This window comes from Poecilia latipinna, unplaced genomic scaffold, assembly GCF_001443285.1.
Source record: "Poecilia latipinna isolate Pla-1442-1.1 unplaced genomic scaffold, P_latipinna-1.0 Scaffold430, whole genome shotgun sequence".
Lineage (NCBI taxonomy): Eukaryota > Metazoa > Chordata > Actinopteri > Cyprinodontiformes > Poeciliidae > Poecilia > Poecilia latipinna.
This window is the reverse complement of record NW_015113046.1, coordinates 16,219-34,781: the sequence shown is the minus strand read 5'-3', so window position 1 is coordinate 34,781 and position 18,563 is coordinate 16,219. Positions and strand designations below refer to the sequence as shown.

General features: G+C 39.1%; 1 protein-coding gene across 1 annotated transcript in view; it reads right to left on the bottom strand.

The window, feature by feature from the left end:
• The window catches only part of LOC106950936 (SRY-box transcription factor 6), an 84,403-nt gene extending 78,497 nt beyond the window's left edge, over positions 1-5,906 (bottom strand). The window contains exon 1 of the mRNA XM_015038122.1: positions 5,821-5,906. Coding sequence (XP_014893608.1) covers positions 5,821-5,899 — 79 coding nt within the window. The 5' untranslated portion in view covers positions 5,900-5,906. The remainder of the gene's footprint in view (positions 1-5,820) is intronic.
• Positions 5,907-18,563: the final 12,657 nt, after the last annotated feature.

Genomic DNA, 18,563 nt, shown 5'->3' with positions numbered 1-18,563 from the left:
CCCCCCCCCGGAGAGAAAAGTGAAAAAGGAAGAGGGAATAAAAAAAATCCCCCCCCCCCCCCCCCCCCACATTTACATATGAAGGAGCATAAGGGCGCGGTGAAATGTATGCGAAGGCATCATCGGTGCGCTGCCCCCTCCAGACAGGGTTTTGACGCCCCCTCTGGTGCAGCGCCCTGATGCGCTGCATGCGCTGCATACCCACTTTTTGCGCCACTGGTCTTAATTGCTGATCAAATGGTCAAATGTGTAGACAGAGGAGGCGGGAATGTTATATACCAAACCAGCCTCACCAGGCCATTGAAATGACAAGGTATGTATGCAATAATATGATAAGGGTAAAAGGATTATGTAATGACTTGTTCATGTTTATTTTTTTTTAACTTAAACTTGAATGTTTGACAGAGGAAAATGATTTTTATCTTTCCTTAGGATATGTATCCATTAATGTGACACATAAAGTTACAATTATTAAACAACAACAAATCTTATTATGCAATTAGTGTATTTGTAAACATATTATAAATATATAATGTTGTTCTCTTTAAAGTGACTAGCACAGACAACCTGTTGTAAGGAACCAATAAAGAAAGACCCTCCTACAGTTTATTAGCTTCCACAAAAGCTGCAATTCAATCCAATTCAATTTTATTCATTCCTAGCGGATAATTAAAAAGGTGAAAGGAACAGAGAAAAACAAACACATAACCACATAAAATAACTTAAGAAATACAAAAAAATAGAAAATAAATACACATGAGTTTTCTTGATGTTGAATACAGAAGTTCCTTTTGGTACCAGAACTGTCTTGAAGTTTCTGACCCCGTTTACTTTTTAATGCAGAACTTCATGTGCCACTGCTCAGATAGATAGACAGAACTTTGAAAAAAAAAAAAAAAAAAAAAAAAAGTATCAAGACTAACCCAAAACCAGCTGTATTAACAATGTCAGCTTGGTCAGACATCATGCGGTAATATTATTGTGTAACAATCAGAACTGATCATTTTCTTTATATAACACCAAAGGATATCCTGAAAGGAGCTCCCTTCTTTTCTCCTCCAGCAGAAGCTGAGATATTTCCAAGGAGACAACCAAATAGATTTAATTTTTATTTTCATCTCACTTGTGCGTTAAAATTGTATTAGTCGATATGTTTAACCCCGATCTGTAGGCTGCAAGGATGTAACATCTAATCTGAAAATATTCTGGTTGCCGTTGACGTCAGTTTGCCCCAGCAGACAGACAGACAGACAGACAGACAGACAGACAGATAGACAGTAACATATGTTTTCATGGGAAAAATAAGAAATAAAGGCGAAAAAAGTAAGATAGTGGATTAGACGCTTGAATGTGAATATGATTATTGCAGCCAGATGTGCCAGCTCATGCATCTAACATTATAATGAGACACTTTCGATCCATCTGTTCTTTTGCTTTACTAACTGAGCTTTGGTGAAAGATTTAAATGTAAATGTTGGAAAATAATTTAAGAAAAGAAAAAAAAAATATCAAGAGGCTTAAAAGATGGAAAGAAAACAGTGTGGATTATTAGGAACGATTTTACACGATTTTGTTCCTTATTCCTTTTTCTTGCATCAAAATAATTAAAATGTATGTTTCGCACAGATTGATTGAGTCTGACGATTTTTGAAAACTTTGACCTCCAACAGCCTCAAGTTCTTTCCTTTTCTGGCATAATCCTGGGAAAACAGCTATCAAAACTTCATATTCTGCAGGTCAGACCTAAAAAAACAGAAATTGGTACCAGCCAGGAAAAATACATAAAATCTGTAAAATATTGCAGCTAAAGAACATGATTGGACAAGATTACGGCGCTTCATGAGGGACGCAGGAACTCTTTAGAACTTCAGGTAAACTCTGCAGACGAGTTTCAAGACTGCAGCTTGTCAGCTAAGATATTTCTTGGTGACAGGAGGAATAACTCCAGAACAAATCACACTTTGGACTCCGGTTTCATTCACACCGGCCCTGTTTAGTCCGCTTTAATCCAACTCCAGTTTGGTTGTCTGGTGTGAACAATCAATCGAGTTCTAATGCCGACCAAACAACCAAACTTTTAGCCAACTCTTTAAATCTTAGGCCTTGTGAACGCCAAATGGACCTGAAACCGCTCCAAAAGCAAGAAGCAGACTACAGTGCAGGGCATTCTGGGTAAATGAGTCCAAAATAAACACACGAGAAATGGCTTGTGGTCTTTTGCCAAAGACAAGAGAGAAATCCTGCAACCTCTAAAATCTGACGCCACTCCATTTTCGTGAAGAAGGAAGTTGCGCTGAGTGTCTTCTTCAGAGATTTTAGTGTCGTTTCCTTCAGTAGTTCAAAGTGCAGCGCCGCCACAGGTGAGGAGGGGAACAGCCTTTTCAAAGAGTTTGTTTGGTTTGACACAGAGCAGCGTGAAAGTGAACTGCAGCAGCTGAAAACGTAACAAACGTCCCAACTTTAGTCCCCAATCCAGCCGAGTCTATCGGACTATCAGGCGTGAAAACATCCTGAGAGCTTTGAGGCAAAACATCACGAAACAGCAGATTTCCCACCAGAGGTTTCAAATAAAGATACATTTAATGACGCGCACCCTGCAAGCCCTAATGAATTAAACAGGGCCATCGGTTTTCCTCACCCTCAAAATAACTGTGACTTTACAAGCGAGTTCAGGTTGTTGTGTCAGGAGGCACTAAGCAACAGTTGTGTTTGCGTATTTAGGTCAGCCAGGGAACGGAGACATCTGTGTGCGCCGTGATGGAGACCGTTCCTGCGCTCAGGCATCCATCTCCGTGTGGAGCAGGAGGTGAGCCTTTACAAAACTGAAGTTAGGTACTTTGAATGACGTTAAGAGACAAATAGGTTGGACTTTTCCTTCCAGTGTCCATCAGTATTTCCACACCGAGGGTCTCAGCAGTGGCCACTGACTAACACTGTTTGTTGCATAATTGTATTAAGCATCCTTAAATGCAGGTTTAGAGACGAGACAGCAGACTGGGTGTGTTGGCGCTTGTTATTTTAGCTTCTGTAATTTCCAGAAGCACGGCTCGACAGGAAGGCTTCTTTTCGAGTTAGCAGCCTTGTAACAGATGTCCAATTATTACTTTACAAAAGGTGCTTACGGATGTAAAAGCAGTCTCTCTTTTTTTTCTGCTAGGGTAATTGGAGATGGAGTTGGCCACAATTAAGAGAAAGAGGGGGAGGTTTGGAGGGGCTGAGCAGATTTCTGGGTTGAAATGAAACTCAATGTCTGGGCTGTTCTGCTGCAGAAGACTCTCTGTAGTTGATTTTTCCACAGAGGAAATTCTTGCCATTTCAACAGGAGACGATCACAGTCTCTCTCTCTCTCACTGAGAGCATAGCCGTTAATGATGAACGTTAGAGCGCGCGAGCAGGATCCGACGAATCATCCGAGACAGAAAACCTCACTCTGTCTGACTCCTCATCAGGTTTTCCAACAACGTTAGGAGTGCAGATACTGTTATGTGACTTGCGAATTTCATAAAAGTACAGTATGTTTACTTAATGCTTAAAGAAGGTTATGTGCGACAAGACATGTTACATTCAGTTGTTATAAAAATTATGTTTTTATTAAACATTACTTTGAAGAAATTTGATTAATTACATGGCTCCACTATTAACCCTTGAAAGTTTTTACCAGCGTTTCACTGAGGAGGAGCTTGTATAATGAGCTCAGCAGGCTTTTGCTAATTGCTGCTGGCTAGTCTGAAGGAGCTGATTGGAGGACAGCTGCTCTGTGAGACGCAAGTTTGGAAACCGATGCTCAGAGGAGGAGCTTAGTCCTCAAAGGGGGGGCTAGATCCATCCAGGCATTTTACACAGCTGAATGGTTGCCATGGAGATTAAATAATTTCTCAAACATGAATGAATGACTCAAAGCAATACTCCAACACTCCACCTGATAGAACTGCAGTAACTTAGTCACACCTTTCCAGCTATGTCAACATTTCCCCATACAGGCTTTGTGAAGAGTTACTAGAGGTCATTGTCAATCTGGAAGGCCTCAGTATATCTAGGTGTGATACACTGACATAACATATTTTTGGAAAGTTTCGTCCTCATTATGTCATCTTTGTTTTGGTGCACCAGTCCCTCCTGCAGCAAAACATGAACACAGCTTGATGCCGGCACTCCCATACTTCACAGTTAGGATGAATTTTTTTAGGCCCGACTTTTCCTCCACATGTAACATAAAATGTTACGAATCCATTTTATTGGTACATAAATACATATGCAGATGTTTTACTTTAACCATTATTCCTATGCTACTGTATCACATTCATTTTATATTTATATTAAGTTAAAAAATTGTAATGTGAAATCGCTTTTATGTATTACATTTTTAACAATAAATCTCCCTAACTGGAACCTTTGTATTTGCATGTTTCTGGTACGGCCGTAATTCTGATGCACGATCAACAGCAAGGTTCTCTTGGTTCAAAAATCGATCTGATGGGACATTTCTAAAAAAGTTATTTTTCAAAAGAAGTTACATGAGTGTTCAGTGATTCCTGAAACAAAAAATAACATATAAAAAAATGATAAATATTGTTTTATTTGACCATATATGTCTATTCATCCAATAATTTAAAAGCAAAAAAGGGTTTTGAATTGAAAATATTTATTTTGTCGATGTATAGTTTTCGATTAAAAAGCAATTCATTTCCACTGATTAATTACAGAACCTGAAATGAACTCAATTCAAAACTTCAATCCCCACTTTTAAGACAAAGAGAGAAACACAGAGAGAGAGAAATTGTCTGTTTATATTTACCAGGCAAAGTGAGACGGTGACACAGCGATGCACGTTGTTGTTGTTGTGTGATGAAATGCTGACAAGCATTTGATTTTCTCAAGTTGCAGCTGCCAAATCAAACTGCAGCAGAAGAATCCTGCCGTAGCATCGCTATTTTTACATCTGAATACCAGAGCCAGCTCGAGAATACTTTTGTCGCTGCGATTTATAGCCTCATAAAGGCTATTTGCTGATGCGGACAGAAAGCCGGGGGCTCGTATCGCCTCTCCCCTCCAACCCAACCCTTAACCAGAGATACAATTATAACCCGTAGGTAGACCAGGCGGGCGTTTACGCTCCTGCTTTCATGTGCTAAAACTAAGGGCACGCATTCAGGAGATAAGCATAACATTTTTAGTCAATTCTTATGGAAAATTGCTCTTTTTTTATTATTATTTACAGTTTTTTTTTGTTTTGTTTTTTTTTTTTTTTTTTTTGCTCATGCTGATTGATCGTATTATGACACTACTTGTGTTTGAATGAGCCCAAGGAGAAAAGTAGAGCTTTAAATGTGGCTGGTTTGAAAAGTTTTGTAGTTTTCCATGCTATAGTAAAAACTACAGCAATAATTTCCATGCTAAAGTCAAAAAACTAGTGCAGAAATAAACAATATTTAAAATGGCAAGAACATAAAGGACACAACGTGTAGACCGAAGCCTCATTTTTTTAAATATCAAAATCAAAGCAGCAGAATCTTTCCTGTATATTTTCTAAAACGTATCTCCAACAAATTCCACGTTTCTAGACAAACGCGAAGAAGAAACCATAATGAAACCTTATTGCATTTCTTAGCAAATCTTTCATTCTTTTAGAAAACTTTCAAGTTTTAAGTCCACACAGCAATTATTCCACACCCAAATCCCTCTAACTGAAGAACGATTGTTATTAATATTCGTCCTGACCTTTTAGTTTTAAAAAAAAGAAAAACATCCCTCTGAGTTTTGAGCAAATGGAAGCAGCTGCATTTAGGAACAGTTCGGATCTTGAATGTTTTGTGTTCTCACCTTTGACCTCCCCCAGCAGCTCGCTGGCGTTGAGGCCTTCGACGTGATCCTTCCAGTCCTTGGAAAGTAGCCTCACCATGCAGGACGGTTCTGCAAAAAAATATAAGTGAAACGTTACGTCAATGAGTCTTCAATGGCTCTGAAAGTCAAATATTTAGAAGAAAAATCAATCACATTTTATTTATATAGCACTTTACGACAGTGACGGCACCGAAGTGCTCTCCAGTTTAGCTCAGGGATAAAAATGAAGAAAGAAACTAAAACAAAATGAAGTAACAACATTAGTGAAAACATAAAAATGACAAAATACTACAATGTACTAAAAGCAATTCTAAATCAATGCGTCTTTAGCTTAGCTTAGCAATTTGAAATGTTATTTACAACAGACGTTTGCGTTTCGGCGTTAGTATTTCATAGTAAAATCTTGTGCCTTTCATGCACCTGGTTCGTGGATTCAATAAAAAAAAAAAACTAAGAACACAACAGCCAGTGGGAAAGCAAAGAAAGTCAGACTGGAGGACAACCTGGCAGAGAGAAGACGTTGTTTGTCGTATCTGTGAGGACTTGTTAGATTCCAGAATGTCCTCCAGCTTCTTCTCCAAAAACATAAAAAAAGAAAAAAAGCAGCAGCCATCCAGCTGACCGATATGACAATGTGCGCATTATACAAAGACGGGCTCTTATTTGCGGCTGTCTTCTTCTCTCACATTGTGTCTCGTAGCCTGGGGATAACAGACGGCGCAGGACACGTGGTCGTACGTGGTCATGGGATTCATAAGGTCCCATTTGTTCGACGGGAGTCCTGCTGTGAACTTCACTCCAACAATGGGAACTTTTTTTGATTTATCCCCAGAGAGGCCAGCGGAGGCAGAGGGAGGTGCTGGTCGGGACTTGAGAGAGCAGGAGCATCACGGCGCGGATAATGTCATGAAAAAGGAAACGCACATTGATTGAAGGATGTGACTTCAATCAATGAAGGATGTGGCTTTCTAAAAATCAGGGTCATAGATAGTGCCGTGTAAACCAGTTTGACTGATGACATCATATCCATAGAGACACACTGCATGTTACCGTTTACGTCTGGAAACTTTGCACATGCGCACAACATATGGGAATTCTGTTATTTCAATGCTGCCATATTTGTTTCAGCTTCCTCAGTAATTTTTTTAAATATATTTTGGATATTCTCTTTTTAAAACTTGTGAAAAAGTGGATTTTCCATGAATAATTTCACGTTCCACAAAAAAATCTGCAAATAGATAAACTGACAAATACCAAACCGCATCCAGGCAGGAGGTGACAAACGGTGACATGGAGAACTAGCACGAAGACACCATTACCACTGTGAAACATGGCAGTGGCAGCACTATACTGCAGAGTTGCACTTCATTAGCAGAGATGGGGAAGATGGTCAGCGCACAAATACAGGGCAAAATATGAAGAAAACAATTATTTTCCTACTATTTTACCATCATGTACTTGTTTGTGTTGGTCTGTCACACACAATTAAAATAAAGTACTCAGATGTCAGTTGGTGTAGTTAGAAAAAAAATGAGGGTAGAATTCACCGGGTGTGAATACTATTGCAGGCTCCGCATGATAAGAGTCTCCTGCATGTAGAGCTGCTTGATGCACTTTTCAGTTTGTGAGTTTGTGTGCAAACAGTGGTTTTCATGCCAGCGTACGCACTACAGATGGTGTCAGAGCCACGCAGGGCTCCGTGCCAAAGCCTCAGCAGCCCGTAGATGTCAGAGACACACACACACACACATAAAGAAAAAAAAAAGAAAAGAGACATTCTTGGGCTCTGTGCGGAAAACATGCCCCTGAGGGCTTGCCTGATTTAGAATGGTTAACTCAGACAATAGCTCATTTGTGGTGCCCTTATCCTGACAAAAGGCGCTATAGGCACTCATTACTGCACATGCTCCATTGTGAATGGCTTAATGTTGAGTTTGTACGTACGGGCCCAATGCGCGGTCATGGGATGCCGTCCTCCAGCAGAGCACAACTTCCTCACTGAGCTCATTAAAGCCTAACATGTTTACAGAGGGATTATGATCAATATAAATAAGCTGATGAAGGGGTCTGGATCATAAGGGGGCAAAACGTAAACAAAGAGGGGAGACGGCTGCACAATGTAGCAGAGAAACCGAGTGTGAGCTACAGGTATTCCTGCTGGTGATTCAGCATATCAATATACAGCGGTGGGCACTGCTAACTAGAAAGCTAACTGCACTAACCGTAAAGAACTAATAAACATTAGTTCCACTAATGCTAGAGCACTACAGAAACTAAAGCCAATGCTAATGCGCTACACCAACACAGAATTTAGCAGAAGCCAACACTAAATTTGATTTAAATTATATCTGCCTTTGAAGGACTGCAACCCTCTAGCACTGATTTGATTTAGGTATAATAATTTACATGATCTATAATGCCCTTAGATATTGCATTTATAATTATATTTTGTTCTCTTCTGTCTGTGTTTTATTTTGTTCCTGAATGTTTCTTGTTTGAGGTGAAGTTATTGAAAAAAAAAAAGACAGGGACCATGAGGAGAGGAAATGGAATTGTTGTGTAAGCAGTCTCCGTCAACTTCAAAATAAGAGCATGAACATAAACGCCTAACTACTTGAAGAATTCAAAACTTCAGCACAGATGTCCAACTTTATTATAACTGAACAAAACAGCCAAGTAAACTAAAACTTTGGAATTCATAAAATTAATATAGCAAGAAGCTAAGTGCGCTAAACATTTTCAAAGTTACCAAAAGAGCTAAAGCACTAAACAAAAGTCACTTTGGCCAACTTAGCAACATTGCTGGTGTATTTAGCGACTTTTCAGACCCCTCTAGCAACTTTTGACCATGAAAAATATAAAAGATTAGGCGATGACGTCATCCAGCAACTTGTAACACAGCCAGTAACTACTTTTCTAGCTGAAGAGCTAGCAACAGAGCGGAAAATTAGCCCCACTGTTAGTGGATTAGTGGAACTGTGTCCACTACTGTCAGGACAAAAATATGAGGTATTTCCAGGAAAAAGAGGCCACCTTGCTGTTAAGTGGAGCAATTAATATAACAAGAATGATTCTCATGCATATCTTCCAGACAGGTTAGTCTGCTAAACTGCATTTATTTACTTCAAATGCTGATTCTTAGAGTCACTGTCTGGTGCTTCAGTGGGACAGATGTGTTTTCTCATCAGGCGACCAAAAGACGCCAGTGTGCATTTTTGTAACAGGCCTCCCCATCACAAAAAAATCTCAGCGCAATTTATGAGAGCTTTTAAATGGGAAACTGCAACCTGTAACTCAGAGACGCATCTGCATAAGTCAACCATGTGTACTCCAACACACAATTTACACCCATCGCACCGATAAACAGCCCCACATGAGGGGATGGAGGAAGAAGAGGAAGAGATAAATGAAAAGGAGACGTTTTACCCTAGATGGCTCTATTATCTGTCGCCGTGAACGAGTCAAGGTACAAGAGTTGTTTAGATTGGGAGGTAGAGGAAGGGCAGCGGGGGGATAAAGATTCCACAACGTCTGAACGCAGGAGAAATGCAGAAGATGGACGGGTCAGGGAAAGAAGTAAAGAGAGCTGGGGCGAAGGGGTTGAGGAGATAAGGATGGAAAACGATGAGAAGAGAAGTAGAGATCAAAACGTTCTGATAGCCTTGAATAAAAATAGATCAGTGTGATGAAAAACAAAATTAGAATAGAAAGCAACAATTATTCTTACTGTTGTGTAATTATTGTTACTTAGGATGGATTTACACCCACCCTATTTGGGCCGCTTTAATTGAAATGTAGTTCAGTTGCCAAGAAAGTCTGGTTCGTTTGGGGCGGTGTGAATGGGCAACCAAACTCTGGTTCACCTGAAAACCTTGGTCTCCATTTGGCTGAAGTTAACTCTGACATGTTTGAATGTCTACGTGAGTACCAAAAGCAGGAAGCGAACTGTAGAGCAGGGCATTGTGGGTAAACACAACCAAAAGAAATGTGGGAGTTTCTTGCTAGCATGAGAAATGACTCGTGGATTTACCAATGACAAAAGAAAAATCCCACAAATGATCAAATATAATGCTACTCCATCTTTGTTTACATTTCGTGAAGAAGGAAGTTGCCCTCATTGTCTTGTTCAGAGGTTTTTATGTTGTTTCTTTATGTAATTCTTGGTGCAGCGCCCCCACAGTCGAGGGGGTTACAGGTTTTTCAAAGAGTTTGCTTAGTTTGACTCAGTGCAGTTTGAAAGCGAACTGCAGCAACTGAAAATATAACAAATGTTGCAACTTCGGTCTCCAATTGAACCGAATCTCTACCGGATAATCAGCAGTGAAAATTTCCCTTTAATATTTCAGTGACTGTATTTTTTTTTTTTGTATTTTCCCCTGTGCTTCGTATCCTGTCTTGCTCTGCCAATAGGGAAACTCGACCTGTTGCACTACCACTCCTTTTAAGCTTCAAAGGACTTTAAATCTTCACCAGAAAGTTTTGCATAACTACTTAAAGTTATTTAGCTGTAAGAACTTTCTACCATTTTCAGCCATGATGTTACTTCGTGTAACTAAAAATTCCCATTGCTAGCATGTGACCCTGTCCTGCTTTTTTAATCCATCAGCAGCTACCGTGGAGCAAGGGAAGACAAAGGCTGATGAAGGCACGTGAAGCAGCAGAGACGCAGTAAATCAGGAGCGAGGCAGCCGGGCCTCTGCCAAGTGTTTTGGGTACACATCATTTTATCACCTGTCTCAGCGCCAACCTGCCATCATGCAGCGCTTTGGATGTTGGGCAACTCCCTGTGTGTTTCCCTGTTTGTGTGTTTGCCGCATGCCAGGCAAGAATCAACAGTGCCGAACAACCGCTGCCAATGAACACAGTCTGCCTCAGGCTTCTTCTGAAAGAGTCGCCTTCTCTGGTTTTAATTTCCCACTTTCACTTCAGTGGTTTATTTATTTATTTATTTTAATGAAACAAACTGTAAGATTTACTCCCATATCTTTGTGACTACTGTGTTTCTAATCTGTTCAAACCGGAACAGTGTGGTTTTAAGCTTACACATTCTTTAGCCTATTTCAGGTTGTCAGACAGGTTCTGTTTAAATGATTTCTTGATTCTAGAAAATGCAGGTAATCACAGTTAATTCATAATTTAACAAATGGAGTTTTGACTTTATCTCATATGCTTGGCTTGGAGAACCTATTACTTCCCTAATAAATAAAATAATCGCATGAATGAACTGCTTTACTCAAGCTTTTAATTTGATTTTAAAATTTGATTAATGAGAGAAAAACGTTATCTCTGAGTGAGTCAAGACTTTCCAAGGCCCTGGATTGTTTTAAAATTTTCTTTAAAAAAATAAAAAATGTTCACATTCTTCCATTCTCCATTGCTCTCCTTTACCATACGATTGGGTCACACACTGTAGTAAACTGCAGTGCAACTCAGGAACTCAGAGCTCAGGAGTCTGCCATAAAATACCAAAGTAAAGAGAAAAAAAAACATTCATCTGAAGAATGAGTTAATGCTAAAGTCAACAGAGACCCCGTGTTTTAGCGAACGTTCATAGAACACACCCAGGTACGCCAAAAAGAAGAAAAAAAAGGTCTCTGTGTCTTCACTTCATCGCTGAGTGCCGGTAAATGGAAGCTGACAGCTACACTTTGCACTTCCAAATTTATGTCAGGGCCTGTGACTTCAGCTGCAGACCCCACAGCATCGCGACGCAGAGAGAAAGAGTGAAAAAGGAAATGAAGAAAGAAAGAAACAGAACGGAGAAAGAAAAAGGGAAATAAAGAGAGAAAAAGAAAAGATTTGTGATTAAAGATACATGATGACAGGTGTTCAAAATTCCTTCTTTTGAACAACTTTTTCTATTTTTATGTTAACCATTTTTTTTCTTTTTTCCAGCAATAGAGAGCAATAAGGATTCCAGCTACACAATCATCCAGCTAAACATCCTGTTCATCACGATTCCTACACATTTTGTGTCAAAATCCCATAATTGTCTCGATGCATATTTCCAGAGTTCTCACTGAAGTGATGGATGGATGGAAATGACAGTGGAAATAAATAATTGGAAGAAATTAATGCAAGTAAGGAAGTAATGGAGGGAAAAAAAATACAGAAGGAAAGATGAAAAGAAGGAAGAAAGTAAAAGAAAAAAGAATTTAAGATAGAAAAACAACAAACCTCAAAAGGTTTTAACATTATTTCATGTGCTACACCAGCTAGCATCCATAACTTTCAATAAAAAGGTTAAAGAAAAAAAAGTATGGTATGTTTATTTTTTGGCCTGGGTGTAAAAAGTCATCTGTGTTGGCCACCCCCATGTTTCTTGCCACCCCCATGATGCTGCCACATGGGGGTGGCAGCATCATGGTGCGGGGATGCTTTCATTCAGCAGGGACAGGAAAAACTAGTAGACAGAAGGGCAGAGTTTTCCTTCCACTTCAAAACACCGCCTCTGCTTTGGTCTACAGAATAAAATCCTGAGTGGAAAACATTTGAGTTTGAATTTGTAACATGGCCAAAACGTGAAAAAGATAAAGTGGTGTGAAGATTTTTTTGCAATGGACTGTGTTAGAAATGATGATAATAATAATAATAATAAGGGCGAGAAGCAGGAATACACTGAGTAGAGAGATGGAGGGACAGAGTAGAGTGAGAGAAGAACAGAGAGAGCAGCTGTCCTAACAGCTGGCCAGCAGGATTGATGTCTCCGTGAAATAAAACTCAACATATGTCCAAACATGAGGTGGCGAGCCAGCCAGGAGGACAGGAGACACACACATACACACAGCGCACACTGATTAAAGAATACCACCACACTGCTGAGACATTTAATTGAACAGAGGGGGCACATAACACCCTCCCTCACACACACACACACACACACACACACACACACACACGCACGCACACGCCCACACACACATGAAATCAGCCGTGTTCTAAAACCATTACGATGTAGAGTGGTTTGCTGCGCCGCATGTTAGCACGGTGTCTGTTTCACACACACTATTTTCATCTGTCAGATGATACCCAGACGCTCTTGTCACAGAACACGGTCAGAGTTAAGGTGTGTTGGAGGTTTGGGGTTGTTTGTGTTTGTTTTTATACCTTGTGGGGACAATTTTCCCGACACAACATTGTGGGGACCCACTGCTCCTTGTGGTCCCCACAAGGGGAAACGTTATTTTTAGGTCAGGGGTCAGATTTAGGACTAATGTGTGAATTGAGTTTTGGTTAGGGCTAGGATAAGGGTAAGGTTTAGGCTGCAGAAATTAATGGAAGTCAATTGAAAGTCCCCACAAAAATAGCCACGCAAACATATGTATGTGTGTGTGTGTGTGTGTGTGTGTGTGTGTGTGTGTTGCAGGGGCAGGGGAATTTTGTGTGGCGTGCAGACCTCCTTTATTCATTTATACACTCACCAAACAGTTTGCTTTCCTTCGTTGTGCAGGACCAACATTAATAATGACACCAAATCGGTTGGCATTTGTGGTGAAGATGACTAAGAAGCCTTACAATAAAACAAAACAAAATAAAATTCATCTTTTTATTGTGGGGTGTCATCTTACCTTGAATTCTTTTAAAATTTGAGGTAACATTCATTTATATGAGGACAAAAAAATCTATAAAGAAAATAGCTTTTGCAACTCCACCAACGACATGATTACTGAGACTCGAAGGAATCCGTTTATAATGACTGTAACTGAAGCATCTTTAAAGGTGAACTTTGACCTGTTAACTGTAACCCTGAAAATTCTGACATGTAAGTCAATGGGTCCCAGAGGACACCAGTGTTGTCATGACAGTTACAAACCAGCTGCTTAATCTACGTTTTGCATCATACAGAGAGTCTGGACCTTCAGATATTGAGAAATGATTACTTATTGAAGGTGTGGACTCTGCTGAAGTTTTAAATGTCACCCAATTACTAACGTTTAGCCATAATGTATGTAATACGCTATTTCAACACTATGAAGCTAACCGGAAATTGCCTGTGGTGTAAACAACTGTCTTCCACAGTGAAGAGAGAGGCAGCTGTTGATGTTAATTCAATATTTGGAAGTGTAGCTAACGTGTGGCTACATTCACTTGTCTTTGTTCGCTTCCTTTGTTCACTGTCATTGCTAAAACTACAGGCAGACTACAATTCTAAAACAGCGCAGAAGTTGTTCACAACTCCTTCTACTATTCGCTGATTAGCCCAGGAGAAAATCTACCGAAGGGAATCCAACTCAATGGGAGAAAGTCCAGGCGAAGAACTGAAGAGAAATGAGGAAAGCAATGGCCAGGCTAGCTGGGATCCAAAGAGCAAATAAGGTAGATTAGCAGTGTTTGTTAACAACTGATGGTATCATCCAAAACACTAGATGGAGTATCACCTCTGCTTCCTGGATATTGAGCTATTAGCAAATCATGGCAGTCATGAGAATACAACACAAGAACAGTCTTCAGTCAGAGGCCTCTTAAGGTTCACTGCAAGACTGACTGCTACTGGACCGACTTTGAAGATAACTTGGATGACATTTCATTGCCCTTTAGGATTAATACAGTATTTTTAATTGAACTGAAAAAAAATTATGGCTATCTGGATATTATGAAGTTAGAGTGTTGTAGGTTTTATTAGCTGCACTTTGTAAATAAAAAAACAGGCTAAGGTATGACAAATATATAGACCTGGACATTATTTGTCAATTTATAGGTAAAAGTAAACAAATGTATTTTAATAACGGTATATGTTATGTTATTAAATTAAGATACTTCAAGACAGAGCAGCTCAAAGCAACGGATCCACAGATTCCAAAGATGAAAACCTCATTCTCTCTGTTGAGATAAAACAAGAAGCCTGGACTAAGTAATAAATCTTATTATATGCCAAATTATTATTATTTTTTTTTGTTTCCTTGGAAAGAAATGACACAGCATCTCCGGTTAATCTCATCAAGCCCAGAGGTGGCGAACAATAAAGACTTGGCTGAGTCGGCTGGTGAGCCGCAGCCGACCGAAGAATCTGTTCTACTTGAGTTGAGGTAAATAAAAGTGTTAAAAGTTAAACATCTTTTTAATGATAAGCAACAGAGCCTTAAAATCCTATTGTGGAACAACAAAATACAATTAACCCCACTTTGCCCCCTGTGAGTAGATGAAGAAATGCTGTTTGAGCGTGTTTCAGACTGGAATGAAAATGTTCACCGAAGTTCATCTCTCTTTTCCTTCAGACTCATTTCATATTCGATAAAAAAAAATAGTGACATATTTACTTTTTAAAAATGCTTTTTGTGTGTTTTTTTACTCCATAACATCAGAGGAGGATTGTGGCATAATTTATTATTTTTTTTAAGTCAGAAATTTTTTCAGTGGCCCTTCTGTAACAATGCCGGTTTCTACCTCTGACAAAGTTTTAATTTTTTTACTTGTTTATAATAAAAAAATAATAAATGCATAATATAAAAAAATAATTTAATAATAATATCAGATAGCAAAATCTTATTGAATCAATTACATATGAAAAGCAATAAGACTAGTCAAAATACTTTTTAAAAAATTTTACAAATTTTTCTTGTATCAGGCTTTAAATGGTTAAATTGAAAAATGAATTTTTGAATAATAAAAAACAAAACAAAGTAAAATGAAGCAATATGACAAAAGAAAATAAGAAATTTAATCCTAAACACACTATAGAACCTGCAATCAATTTTTGGCTGCATGAAAGCTGACAAGACTTACAACCCTGGCACCATATTGCCTCTTTCTTAAACACACACTCTGAAAACACCAGTTCAAGACCTGTGCTTCTGGTTCCACTTTAGGCTTGATACATGACACCCTCTCTCAGCACACACACACACAGACACACTGAGACATATCTGCGCAGACATGCAGACACAGGAAAACGTGTGGTTTTGACACAATAGAAACATTATTTTGTATTGGCTGGACGTGTGACTTGAATGGCGGTGGAGAGGGTCGGAGGTCAAACCTCTGAGGACTCACAGTGAGTCTGGACTGAGTCAATAACGAAAGAGCTGAACGATGAAAAGCTACGCATCTACCATCATAACTGGGATGATCAGCCAGAAGCTGCAGAGAACAGGCGTGTGTATAAATCAGGTCGTCGTCAGCGTAACAACTGATATGAAAGTCATTAACTTGTGACGCATCACTTTAGGTAAAGTTAATAAAGGTTTTGAAAAGTGTGTCATGTTGGTAAAGATCCACAAAACTGAAGCCAGAGTGTGAGGAAAGTGCAGTGCTAAAGTAAACTGGTGTTTAGCCTGTGGCTAAAGTGAGATAGAATCTGATAAAAATCAAAACTCAGATCATGTTTATTTGCACCTACACCATCGTGCTGCTATTAATTCAGTTCAAAATTCAAAAACATTTTATTGATCCCAAAGGGAAATGAAATGTTGTAACTCAACAAATGAACACAATTTTACTACAGCTAAAATGCTTCAAATTTAGGAAACTACTTGCCATATATAGACATTTACTTATTTAAATGTAAAACATAAATGTACAATTTAATGCAATACTGTAACCTCAAACTCCATTAATATAATGGGTAAATAAACAGAAATGTTTCATGAAAACATTTACTGTTTCATGAAACAGTAAATCCCAGATAACTAAATTATTGGTATACCTACGATCAATAGTTTATACAACTGTCTAGTGGCAAAAAGACAGCTCTTCATCTTATCCTTAAACATTTTACAAAGTTGGAGCAGACAAAAAGAGGAATCTTTGATTGTTTTTTTACAGTCTCTGTACATAACTCAGAATCCTGAGTCTCCTCTTATGAATTTTCCGTCCAGTTTACCACACATACTTTCTTTTGGGTTTAAGTCCAAACTCACAGGAGGATCTAGTCACCTAATGTCAATGTCAATTTTAGCCTCATCTGACTAAAACATTTGTGATAGTAGGTCAGCAACAGCTTTTACTGTCATCACTGACCAACCAATAGGCATCCAGATAGCGTCCGATGGTTATTATGGAGAGTAGATGTTGTTCGGGCTTGTCAATTAAAGTTCCAGTTGTTCAAAATTTTTAACTTAACTTTAACTCTGATTGTGTAAAATGGCAGTTTTAGAAAAGTGTGTTTCTTTGTAGCCATTTCACAGCTAGATCAACAAACTGAACCCTCTGGGGTTTTTTGTCCTTCCAGTGGAAAATAGAAATTTCATGTCATATTCATTCCTCAGGGGAAATAAAAAGTAAAACTAAAAAGTTCATAGAAACTCTGATCAAGTTTTAGAAACATTTGCTACACATAAAAATAATTCTTTAGCTGCATTTACCTAAAGGAAATTTGAAAGGCTACTGATAACTGTGACTGGTTGTTAACGATAATTATTTCCTCCACATTTTTCCCCACACTAAATAAACGTACAGGTACTAAAAGATGAGAGTTTATGCTGCTACAATAAAAATATGAAAACTAATCATGAATAAATATGACACAGACCAAAAATCAAAAATCAAAAATCAATGTGCAGAAAGTGCAGCTCCAACATAAACTCAGCGTTAGCCTGCGGCTAAAGCAGATGATTTAAGTTCATTTGCAGTTCTTTGGTCTCTTTGCCGTTTCGAATGATAACGTAAAAGAGATTCTGAATAAGCTTTCAGAAAATTAATATGCAAATAAATGACTATATTTTATACATCCACAGATGTTTCAACCCTTGAAAAAAAGGTTTTTTTTTTTTTTTTTTTTTTTTTTTGCAAAATTAGCCGAGTTTCTTTAAAAAAAAAGAAACTTGGGAGAGGCTGTTCAGTCAGAGTGGATCTTACCGAATAAATCTGATTTCCATCACTTGTAAACCACAAAAAAATAAACAATCATCTTTGAACCTCCTTCTTTTCTTGCCTTAAACATGATCTTTGCTGCGGCCTTGCAGATTTCTCTTCATTATTCTTGCATTAATTTGGCGTTCACCAAATTACGGAGCAATTTAGACTTTAACTGATATCCTTGCGGGAGGGAGGGGGGAAAGACAAAAAAAGAAAAACAGAGCTTGATAAAAATCACAATTTAATCTGATTCTATTGGACGCGGTACAAAGCTGATCCAACAAACCACATTACTGCTGCACCATATGCTGGCTGGCCTGCAGCCAAGCAGAGCAGCAGAGGTCTACCCCACCGACTGCGCAGTCAAGACCCGCAGGCTGTGGGTGATCATTAGCTAGGAAAGCCCTATCAATTACAACGTGATAGATTGAAAGCAACTTCCAACGAGTCCGTGGAGGAGAGAGAGCGAGAGAGTGGCAGTAATCAGAGAGGATGTGAGCTACGCACTCCAGGATATCTGGTATCTCTGCTCCAACTCCAAATCTGCTTTTTTCCCCCTCGTATATCTGCCAGGTAAGGGCTAATTTCAGAAGCTTTATTACAAATGTCCATGAACAACACACACTGGGAAAAGCTCTACTTGCAAACAATCACAGCTCACGCTGCCAATCCTGTAGAAGAAGGCAAACATGGTGCCAGAGCCTAGGCTTTGTCAATTACCCAATGAGATTAGCTCTTGGGGTTGACCGTGCTTGCTGTTAAGCTGTCATCGCAACTCCCTGTCACATACACACACACACACACACACATACACACACACACAGACGCATGCACGCATGCACGCACATGCACACAGATTGGGCATACAGAGGGAACGCAAGGCTCAAGATGCTTGCAGAGGTTCCACGTTAGGTCACGAACTGGAGTTC